Below are 11764 nucleotides of genomic sequence, written 5' to 3'. Positions count from 1 at the left end.
TCTGTTTCCTTTCTCTGGAGCCTGGTGCAGGCATTTGGGAAAATACAAAGGAACACATAATGAAGACTGTAATGACTTGAATAATGAAAATCCTCCCCAAATGAAAAGGGAGAGTTAATAGAGTGCTGGTGATGATGATACACAGCATCTAGCAGGGGGAAGTCACTGAATTGGTTTTACAAATACACACAGTAGCCTAATATGTGAATTCCACATCAAGAAGAACAGTGATGTGGAAATCACATCCCACACGATGTAATACTGTAAGTACATTAGGTGAATGCAACTATTGTCACAGTCTGTACTCCTTTACCATCCATGCCCCATTTTTCCCGGAGATATTAAAATATTAAAATATCAAATATTAATATTTAATACAGAAAGACTCTCTGCTCTGAAGTTGTAGTGCATCTAAGATCTTAGGGATGTAAATGTGAATGAGCTCTGCATGGGTGAGGCCATAGGAGAAAAAAAAAGTTGACTTAATGGGTAAAGACTGCCCTCTCAGGGTTTACAATGTCAATTGCAGTTAATATGGCTGTTTGCCTTTCCACACAGCTCAGACAGTATAGGATAGGAACGTGGCCACATTTACATTCAGGATATGTTTAACCACTAAGTAATTAGTTGTTTTCAATGCACACTTAATCTACAGTTTGAAGTTGAAAGGAAAAGTTTGTACTTACAATATGCTTAGATTTCTGTTGGAGCTCTCTTTTGGATTTCATCAGCAGAGGAGATTTGTACAACATCACGGAGTCTGGAGAAGACATGAGTTAACAAATGTTAAAAGAAGCATAAATTAGACAACATGTTTCAAATTTGCACTTGAATACAGTGGGAATCACTAGACTCCACAATGAGATGTTATCACATCACTTAAGTCACGATAGGATACGATTGCAATTTTAAACATTTTGGGATATCCTGAGTATTGCAATTACATTGGGATACATTGTGATTCTTGACCTTTTAGGAACTGCAAATTATGTCCCGAAAAGGAAAACTTGATGTAGTTCGCAGTCTGTTCATCTCATTTAAATACGTCTTAGTCTTGCACTATGGAATCATCAGGCAGACAGACCGACCATCACAGTCGTAAAGTGTTTTACTACTAAAAACTTCAATTTGTTTACATTATAAAAGATTCATACTTGGCATCCAAGTATCAATACAATTCTATCACACAAAATATCACAATACTGGTAAACTAACACCCTTTTGAAATTTCCCCCCAGCTCTCTCCAGTTTAATTTACAGTAGGCCTACTACCAGTCAAAACTTTGGACACACCTTTTCAAAACTACGAAGGAACATAATGATTATGACGTAAACCCAAAAGTGTTAATTAAAACAAAAGTATTAAGGTTCACCTGATATAAACCCAACTGAGATGGTCTGGGAGTTGGACCGCAGAGTGAAAGCGAAACAGCCACCTCTGGGAAATCCTTCAAGACTGTTTGTTGGAAAACCATTTCAGGTGACAACGTCATGAAGCTGATGAAAGAACGTCAAGAGTGTGCAATGCTGTTATCAAAGCGAAAGGAGGTGGCTACTTGAAAAAAATCTAACACATTCACATTCCGCTTTAATCTCATACGTGTTCCTTCATTTTGATGTCTTCAGTATGAATCTACATTGTAGAAAGTAGCCTAATAAAAATAAAGACAAATATTGAATAAGAAGGTCCAAACTTTTGACTGGTGTAGGCTAATTTCTTATTTCTGCCCAAATCACAAAAAAATGCATCCATCCTTATAGGCTATTCATTAATATCTGAAATGAAAATCAAACAGAGCCACAAGCACAGACCTCCACCAAGGCAACTGTCAAACACAATAGGCCTACACTAGACTTCATAGAAAGGGGCAGAGCCTACTATGTCCTGTTGAAGGACTCACTGAGGTGAGTGAGTCCACAAAGTCATTGTCACACTAACGTTAAACTACAACCTGCATTATCCCGTGAAGCCTATTTACATTCATTTGCATCATGGTTGGACAGCTAAACCCTGTCGCTCCTGTGCTGTGATTTAATTGGTTTAAAGTTGAGAAGACAATCCCACACACACACACACACACACACCCTCCGCCCAGCCTTGTGTTTTCTGGCTCTACAGTGTAGTTGCACAGAGAAAAGGCGCTTTGTTTGCCAGGGGGACTGGACGGGTTCATTGACCGGTGTCACACCGCAGGTCACGGCAGGACACAGGAGCAACAAACTGCCAGTCAGGTCAGTGGGTTTTTTTTTTTTTTAAACCATTATTCTCCGTTTGGTAAAGTTAGCCACGCTGAGCATAGGTGCCCCCGCTGTTCAGACAACAACGTTACTTCCCCTTTGTGGACTTTAGGAAACTTAGTTACTTACTTATGTTGTTACTGCCGAAGAGCGATGCGTCTACTCTGAGCAGAAGTTATGACAAATTAAAGGAGGAAACGATGAAACAAAGAGTTTGTATTTGCTGAGGTTACGTTTGTTCCTGCTCTGGGTTAAAGTTCAGCCACCATAAAGTGGAAGAAGTGACAGCTGTCAAGTAGGAAGTAACATAACACACTGCGCCCCCTACAGAGTGAAAAACAGGGATAATAACAATTTATTATTATAGGGAAGTAAAAAATATATAAAATAAAATAAACTTTATATGAAGGTCTCATAATAAATCTATAGTCATCTTAAATATGCTTTCTGTGGGCTGCTGGGAATCCTCCTCCTACTCTTATCACAAATGTAAGAAAGCTGTTGCATTTATGTCCTTTCTTTTTTTTTTTTTTTGCTGCACGTTGGATTGATTCCTCACAAACTGGACAATCTCTTTGTGACTGCCAACCCAGAGCATTTTATATTAGATGTCATATTGTGTTAAGGCAGTGGCTCCCCAGCCCCTTCAGCTTTGAAAATGAAGCAATCTCCTGTGTCGACACGAGCTCTGAACACCTCAACCAGTGAGTGACTTCTATCCTCTCAGATTGTTTCATTTTAGGCTTGAAGAAATAAAGTAATCCAGTGTTTCACATGAAAAAAAAACTGAAGCTTTAAGTTTTATGTGAGAGATTTTACTTTGCTCCTTATCCATTTATCTCCCGTGCCATGCCCCCCCTGGAGCAGCCAGACCTGACCCCACTGATCTCACACTGTTTTAGATTTAACTCAAATATAAAAGACATTTTCAGTTGTAAGAAAACATCCCACCTCCCATTATTGCATTATTGGTTAAGTTTCTCTTTCCTCATCATTAGCATAATTGAGAGCTCTTTGACCCACTTACTAGTCTCTCTTTTTGTTTCCACTATGACAAGTGTCTCAATACTTTCCTGGAGGTGTACCAGCTTGTCCATTAATATCAAAGGTCACATAGAGCTTCAGCTCCGACATGTGTGCAGTCTTTTCTGAAAGAGGATGGTGTGGCTCAAAACCATTAAGAGGTGACAAATAATACATGGAGTGAAACGGGAAGAAGCCAGATTGGCTCTTTATGAGTGGTTTGCTGGGATCAACTTGTCACCCAGATGATCATTTCTGAGTCTGAGACAGCTTGGTTGTGTTGCATAACAGTAATCCTCATAATATTATGTACCATGCCTCTGAAAATTATCTCGGGTTCATGTCACATTTGATAACAGGGAGGATCGTGTCAGACTTTGCTTTGTGATAAGTGACGATCCCATCAACTGCCTCTCAGGGAATGGAAAAAAAAATGTTGCTCAACAAAGCTGTTGCAATAAAATGCAATTTGCAATCACACAGAGCCCTGAGAAAACGTCTGGGAAAGGAGAGGTCATGAAAACATCAGAGAGAGTACTATATTTGCTATGACATTTACACAAGTGTGTGACATGATGAATATATATGAAGGTCTTCCGTTGTTTGGAACCACAGTGCAGTGTGTGGGATATGAGCGTTGCTTTTCCATCAACAGGTCTTCCATTCAGGTGGACGCGTAGCCTAATTTATCTGAACATTCACTGGAGGCCGCGGCTGGCTGCACGCAGTCCTCGTGCCTCTGCTGCGTGTTCCTCCTCCAGTATGATCCCCGGGGGTCATGTCCTTCTTTGACTCATCTGCCCTATACATCGGGTCAAGCATGTCAAACACTTGTAACAGTGTTGTAGGAAAGACAGTCAGGTCGATTGGAGAGCATCTCTGTCTCTCTGTGCCATCTGGTGGAACACAGACAGATGTTGTCCACATGTTGGGAGCTCCAGAAGGAGAAGGGAGAGATCTTGCCTCAGAGGGGGTGTTTTCTATTTGCTAATGCGACTTCTCACTCCCTTCACTTGCAAGTCTTTGTTTTTTTTCATCACTTTCACTATTACTTAAATTAGTTGTTTTGCAGATTGATGATAATATTGGAATTTAGTGTGATTTTTCTGAAGGTGATAAGGCTTTTTCCTTGTGTTGAGCAATATTTAATTAACTCCAATGAAATTGTTTTCTCTCACTAGAAGACATTATCAGTATGGTAATACATAATAAGAGCTATTGAGTAGTATTTTGAAAATTAATTAAGGTTTAAAGTTGCTTAAGTAAAAGTGCCCAAACCTCACTAAATCCAACATCTCAAATGTGAAGAATTGATAGTCCTCTGTGATAGCGGATTCGTTCTGAATGGCCGGTTGGATTCTGGGAAATCAGAGTTCACTTTTTGCCACTATTTTTCTTTGTAGTGTATATGTATTGATTCATCAGTCAAGAAAATAAGACGTCAGTTGCATGATGATAAAAATTTGTGTTGCTCACAGCCTCACACTCTAGAAGAAGCATGTAAAGATGGGCAGTGGGGAAAGTGATGTCACTCATCTTGTGCTAAGTTGAGCCTCTGCTTATTTGATAATGACACTCAATCTCCTCCTGACTTGAATAGGAAGTAGATATATAATTGGACAATTGACAGAATAAATTATGGGTGTATTTTACCATATTCTGCAGGGCTGATAAGTATGACATTGAGTTTTAATTTAAGGTGATACGTCACTGTATTAGGTAGTGTAGTAGGGTAATTTTTATCTAAAGCTGTATTTCATTATGAATAACTCTTTAAGCCTGGTTTTCATTTAAAGTAATATTTTACACTGGTAGAAGTGCAGTATTAGTTAATATTTCACTTAGCAGTCTTCACTTGATAAATAAATGATGAATGATATCCATAGGTTCATTCTGCCTGCCTGCCTTCATGGCAGCTTGTGAACAATCAATCTCCAGCGGGTTCACATTCTTACCATTACTCAGTGCTTTTCTCTGACTCTGAACTATAATTTCAAATTAGACCACTTTGCATACCCCTAGAATCATATCTCATAATTTATAATTTCAGTATTCATTATGTTTTCTATTCATGTACAGAGAGTTTGATGCTAAAGCAAAGATCACCTTGAGGTGCCACTGCTGTTTCCCTGCATGGGGGAAACAGGCCTGAGCTGAATTCTGTTTTACTCTTTTGCACATGCTTATCGTACACCTTGAACAAACAAACACTGGCCATTTAACCCTCATTTCATGGACAAATTTTAGATTTTGACTTAATTCTGTCAGGATAAAAAAAAATACAGCTGTGAAAATAAACAAGAAAAATCTAAATTCCAGATTTATCATTATCCACATTTTGACTCTAAACTTTGACACAGACACTTAAATTGTATGCTTTGCTCTGCCATTTTATTTTTTTAAGTGCAGTTTCTTCCTCATTGCATCATAGTGTTGACAAATTAATTTAACACGGCTCAGTCGCTTTTCTGCCCACATTACAATGTCTTACAAGACAGCGATTCTATTTCTAAATTCATGAGGCACCAGTTCTCTGCAAGATAAAGTATATCAGCCACTTAAGCAAAGAATATCAGAGAGGAAGATGTATTTCATCATGCATACCAAGCGATGTGAGGTGAATCTGTTTCTGGCTCTCTATATTCCATGTCAGAGATTGAATCCAGCAGTCACAATGGCAGACAGTGGGAAGACTAATGAGAGCGGAACTGCAGCAGCAGAACCAGCTAATGGAGACCAGCAGGTGAGAAACACTTTGACCCAAAATGACACCTATTACAAAACTCAGGCATATTACGAACTCATTTGACGCTTAGAATTTCCCCCATTTTATAAGCTACTGTGAGGAATCAATTATATTAAAAACCCTGCACTGAAATGAGCCTTATTGTATAGAGAGAGGATCGTATATCTCAAATGTGGTTTCTTTTCAATGACAGCAATGGTTGTCTTTGTGTTTTTATTTTTCCTAGAATGTTGTTTCTCGAGTGACCAACTTGCCCCTGGTCAGTTCAGCTTGTGAGGCAGTTTCCAGCGCCTACATTAGCACCAAAGACAACGTGCCCTTGTTGAAGGGAGTGATGGATGTAGCAGAAAGTGGGGCCCGAACCCTTGGAACAGCTGCCACCACGGGGTCCAAGCCTCTTCTGGACATTATAGAACCACAGCGTAAGTTCGCCTCCCTGTGAAGAGTATGATGTAATATATGTGCAATGACAGCGCTGAAATGCACTATAAAAGAATGTCAGGTCCCTCGTTACCTCTGGGCTCGAATACACCATTGGAATAAAAAATAAGTTGTTTCTTCTGAAAATAAAATTTGCAGATCTTATTTTTTAATGGTTTTAACAGAATTAAAATTCTTTAAGTTTTTACTGCACAGTGAAGATCTTGGGATATCATTCCTCTCTGATACATTTAATAGGATTCGTGTCACATTTTATTCCTATAAAGATCTAAGAAAATGTCTTTTGTGGGCTTGTTTCAGTTGCCACAGTAAATCAGTATGCATTGAAAGGACTGGAGAAGATGGAAGAAAAGCTGCCGATCCTTCACCAACCAGCAGACAAGGTCAGACAGAAGCATTGCTACTTACTGAGGCAAATCATTTGAGACCTTTTACAGTATACAGGCTGCTGATGCTCTGTTGTCTTCTCCTTTTCACTGTACATTTAGGTTGATTCATCATACCATTAACCACTAGCACATTAGACCATTTATTTTGTTATTTGTTGTAGCAACATTCACATTTAGACATCAAGACAACCTAAAAACACAAGCTCTGGTAGCTGCCAGCTTTCTAAATCAGTCCAAAAGTTGCACACACGCACACTGGTTACCTTAGCAACGATGTTTACACTTTTTACAGTTAGTAAAAATAACCACAGGTTAAACTGCATACAAATAAAAATTTAAAAAAACAACAGATGATTTGACCACAGTCTTTCTTTTTCCTTTGATGCAGTGAATGACTAGAGCATAAGCAGATAAGAGAAGATTGGATTCTCTAGCCTTCACTTTTCATACTGCTGTACCCTGCATTAGCTATAATGCACTCCAGCTGCTACTTATAGACCAAATTGTCCAAAATGGCATATCTGTGAATACCATAGAATATGTAGAAAATACAGAATAGCACCACCATTAGTCTCCAAGCATGTCACATAATCTTTTTTAATTTTGTCTCTCAGGTGGTGTCGGACACGGTTGGTATGATGTACCAGTCGGTGACGGGCGCCAAAGATGCTGTGGTGGGGGCTGTGATGGGTGGTGTCGAGCTGACCCGGTCAGCAGTCAGCGGAGGTATCAGCACCGTCATGGGCACCAGGATGGGCCAGATGGTCAGCAGTGGGATGGGCCTGGCCCTGAGCCGATCTGAGGATTGGGTCAATCAGAACCTACCGGTCACTGAGAGGGAGCTGGGTCAGTAGCTGTCCAAAATGTGGAAAACATAATCGGTCCATAGCAAATCAGGGCAGGAGAAAAACCCAAATATTTTGTGCTGAGGTATAGACAGGTGTGCTTTGACAGTTGGATCAAATGAAGCTGAAACTGCAATTGAAATGTATTATTTATGGATGACATGCATCCAGTTTTTTCAAGTATTTATTACAGACAATCACAAACAAAGCTAAGCTAATATTTTATAACGTAGAGCTGTTTTACTTCTGTGCTTCATGAATAATTCTGATATAAAAAGTTTTAATAGTAACAAAGCACTTTGAAGTTAGATTTAGTTATTGTACAATGTAATTCCTTGAAGTTCCAGATATATAAATCAAAGTAGAAGTGATTCCTACTTTGTTTCAAATTCAATTGGTTGAGTTATGCTTTTGCTTAGTTTTAGATCACAGATTGTACCTTTTTTAGGGAAACACTTTGTCCTTGCTCTTTAAATTGCAATTCAGGAGCAGCTACACCACCTTCATTAGATTTGAACCCTTCTTTGTTCTTTTCATATTGCTCTGTTACATTTGTTACAAAAATAGTAGTTGGCACCCACTTGATCATATGAGAAGCACTTGGCAGTCCTTATATCATTAGCATTACTCTAAGCGTCATATAAAAAATGAATGTACATATTCAGACTATAACTACTGGTACAGTTTAATTCAATTTGATTGATCACATAATTAATAATAATAATTAATACTCTTTATAGTTTCAATTAATGAAATCAATTTTTTTTCCATTATTAAACAGGAATCATGTGCTGCTATGCAACCACTTGCAACTACAGTTTTGGAGCAAGATAGAGGAGCTTATTTAATGTTAGCCATTAGCAAAATATTATTAGCTTAGTCCCAAAAAGAGAGTGTGGAAAGTATGCCAGGATTTAATTCCATGAGGAAGCACAAATGTTAGGACAAAAAGTGTTGAAGTGAAGTATTATTTATTTTTGATGAATGAGAGTCAAGTTACATTATAAAAGAAAGATGGTATTGCATGCTTTACAAAGGGTTGAGCCATAACATACAATGATAGCAACCACATCACATTCTCACACAGGGTTCAGGGTTAGTAGTAGGCTATATAGCCATTTGATCTTCTTTTTAAATCATTGGTATGGTTCAGCAGTATCGATTGAGTACTCTGTAAGTCCAGGTGTCAGAATCAGTATTGGGAGGTAAAAAATGTTGTCAAAATATCTCTATTTGCCTTTTATTATGCGAGTCAGTACCCAACACTCTGTCTTTGCTTCATTGATCTTCAGATCAAAAAGCAAGTTTAATGAGACTGTCCAAATGAATTATGAGTAAAAAGGCAAGACAGGGTGGTGTAGCAGGATGGTGGTGGTCTTGATAAAAAACGTTCTATTGTACAACAGTGGCTGGATCTCAACACATCAACGGCTGGTGCTATTCATAGAGAGGGAGGCAGGACTTTCCAATGAACCTCCCCTCTGTTAACTTGGCCCATGAAGCACCTACGGTTTCCAACGCTCACAGCTTTGACACCTGCTACTGTGATGTCATGTTATGATGACAGCCAGCCATACTCCAGTGTAGGAGTAACCGTTCCTTTTTCTGATGTAGGGATACTGAACTGCACCAGTAATTGGTGGCAGCAGCAAAGTACCATCATAGAAGCAACCGGGAAGGATTTTGGATTTGTTCAGTAGTTACTGTGACATAGGCCAAGAGACCCACCAAAGTAGCTTTTAACACAGGCATAGGGAACTAGTGTTATTCTTCAAAGCTCTTAGCGTCCATAAACTGATGACTGGAGGGAGTGAAGTGACTCTCAACTGTTTTTGTCTCTCTTGAGCAGATGTGCTTTAACCCTGTCAAGATTCAAGTAGCCTTGGAACAGATGCACCAGCTGGCACAGAGAGAGGGGAGCATCCATCAGTCAAAACATGTCCACAAGCCCATGCCATACTGCATTATTTCAGTTTACTAACAGTTAAAACTAAAAAGCAAAAGACAATCTCACAATGTGAGATGTAGTTTCCCTTTTAAGAGTGGATGAACATGACATACAGTGCTGTACTCACACCTTTGTGCTCATCGCATTTAAAGCCAGACTTGAAATTATATAGCTTTCTCTTGGCTATACAGTATATGACATTAACAAATTTCTCTTTCAGCCGCTGTAGCTGAACCTGCCACTGGTGAGGTGACTTCTCTGTCTGAGAGCCCCAGCTACTTTGTTCGCTTGGGGAAACTTTCTACCAAGGTGCAGGAGCGGGCCCTAGAACAGTCACTGCTCCGTGCGCGGCACGCCAGGGATGCAACCTATGCTTCAGTGGCTCAGATTACCAGCACACTGGACCTGCTAGAGAGTGCCCGTGCTAGCCTGGGTACCGCCAGTAACCAGATAGGAGGAGCCTCAGAGCAGCTGCTGCAGAGATGGACAGAGTGGAAGCAGAAGCAGGCTAGAGCTGGACAGACCGAGTCGGAGCCAGATGGGACCAAAGATGAATCTGAGGTCAGAGCTGAAGCAATTGGGAATTGAACAAATGGTTACTAACTAGATTATCTGTCCACTTCAGAGCATTTGGAGTGTGTAGTCTACTGTAGCCTATACTGTATTTGCAGCACATACTCCACATTTGAACAAAATGAAATATTGTGAGCAAGTTTCTCTGAGGGACTAAGACAAACAACAACTCTTATCTCAGCAATATAACAGACTTTCCTCCTTTTGATCATCTTCTCTATCCATAGCAACTGGAATGGCGGACCCTTGCCATGGTGCGTGGTCTGAGTGACCAGCTGAGGTCAGCATGCTCCAGTGTGGTCACCAGCGCTCAGGGTCTGCCAGGTGCAGTCCAGGACCAGCTGACCAGTGCAAGGCAATCAGCTGAAGAGCTGCACTCTTCTCTGGGGGGCACCAGCACTCTCACTCCTCTCCTTCTGGAGCGGAGCCGTCACCACCTAACCCAAGTACTAAATTGCATTTTCTTTTGCTGCATCAGCATAGTTAAATATAATTTTGTGCCAAGTTCTTACCCCCTTTTTGTTCACTATAACCTGACTACCGGTAGGCTATTTGAATTAGTGTGTATTACTACCAGTGTTGTATTGAACCGGTATTAAACAGCAAACTTCAATACATTATTTAAACAAACAGCCGTGTGCATTTATGAAACTAGAAGGGTAGGCTTTATGTTATTACAGACAGACAGACAGACAGACAGACAGACAGGTCTAAAATGTTGGTTCTGAATAAGAGTATGGTTAAGAAACTATTGAATGTAATAGTTACATCTGCTTGTCCCCAGGTTCAACAGTCTCTGGATGGTGTCATGGAGTACCTGCTCAACAACACACCACTCAACTGGCTGGTCGGACCCTTTGCCCCTCAACTCACTGAGACGGCTGAGAGGGGTGTGGCGAGGGAGCAGGATGGTCCAAACAACTAGACTTTAAGACTTGTTGTGTTTCTCCATGAGATGATAATCAGTGTGGTGACACAAGGCTGAAGTTCACTGTTAATGAAAGTGTCCTTAAATCCATGCAATCAATGTTTCCTTTATGATTCGCTAAATATGAACTTACTAGTTAATGACACTACATTTGTGATGAAAAAGTTAGATTAATTTAATTACAACTGAAAGTTCTGACCTGTGGCCTTAGAATATTTATACATTTCTGCACTTTATTATTTACGCTGGAAACGTTTTTTGTTTGTTTTTCATGCATTGAGGATAAAAAATCTCTGTGCCCTAACTACTGTTTGAAAGAGTTAGTTAATAAGTGCCTAGAATGAATTCAGATCATTCCCACAAGTAACCAACCTTAAATTCCCATTAATATAGGACACATGTATGCACACACCTATAGTGCTGTATTGGTCATGGTGCATTTCATTTTTCAGTTTTTAGATCTACAGTTTTAATTTCAGTATTTTGTGCCTGAAGCTTGATGTGTTAATGGGAGCAGCCAGCAGCTAATGAACTGATATGTCAATAAAAAAAATTGGACACGGCACACTGTGGGTGTCATGCTTGTGAACACGTTGAGAAGAGTATCATGTGTGAATTTGGTGTTGTTTGTGG

The 11764-nt window shown here is 39.8% G+C and overlaps 1 protein-coding gene across 1 annotated transcript; it reads left to right on the top strand.

Moving 5' to 3' along the window:
* Positions 1-2160: 2160 nt before the first annotated feature.
* Positions 2161-11694, top strand: plin3 (perilipin 3). The gene is made up of 8 exons (XM_085774089.1): positions 2161-2232; positions 5915-6004; positions 6234-6429; positions 6749-6831; positions 7452-7683; positions 9851-10191; positions 10431-10649; positions 10988-11694. Exons 2-8 carry the CDS (start codon positions 5936-5938, stop codon positions 11126-11128), a joined length of 1281 nt encoding a protein of 426 aa, XP_085630215.1. The 5' UTR covers positions 2161-2232; positions 5915-5935; the 3' UTR covers positions 11129-11694.
* The last annotated feature ends 70 nt before the right edge of the window (positions 11695-11764 follow it).

Source organism: Trachurus japonicus, chromosome 4 (assembly GCF_045865225.1).
Source record: "Trachurus japonicus isolate A0001 chromosome 4, Traja_1.0".
Taxonomy (NCBI): domain Eukaryota; kingdom Metazoa; phylum Chordata; class Actinopteri; order Carangiformes; family Carangidae; genus Trachurus; species Trachurus japonicus.
This window is presented reverse-complemented; position numbering and strand designations above follow the sequence as displayed.

Bases quoted from the DNA above. Each gene is read 5' to 3' on its own strand.
- plin3 (XM_085774089.1), top strand. From the start codon at position 5,936: ATGGCAGACAGTGGGAAGACTAATGAGAGCGGAACTGCAGCAGCAGAA. The intron at 7,684-9,850 runs GTCAGTAGCTGT...TTTCTCTTTCAG, and splicing joins GGTCACTGAGAGGGAGCTGG to CCGCTGTAGCTGAACCTGCC. The intron at 10,650-10,987 runs GTACTAAATTGC...GCTTGTCCCCAG, and splicing joins GCCGTCACCACCTAACCCAA to GTTCAACAGTCTCTGGATGG.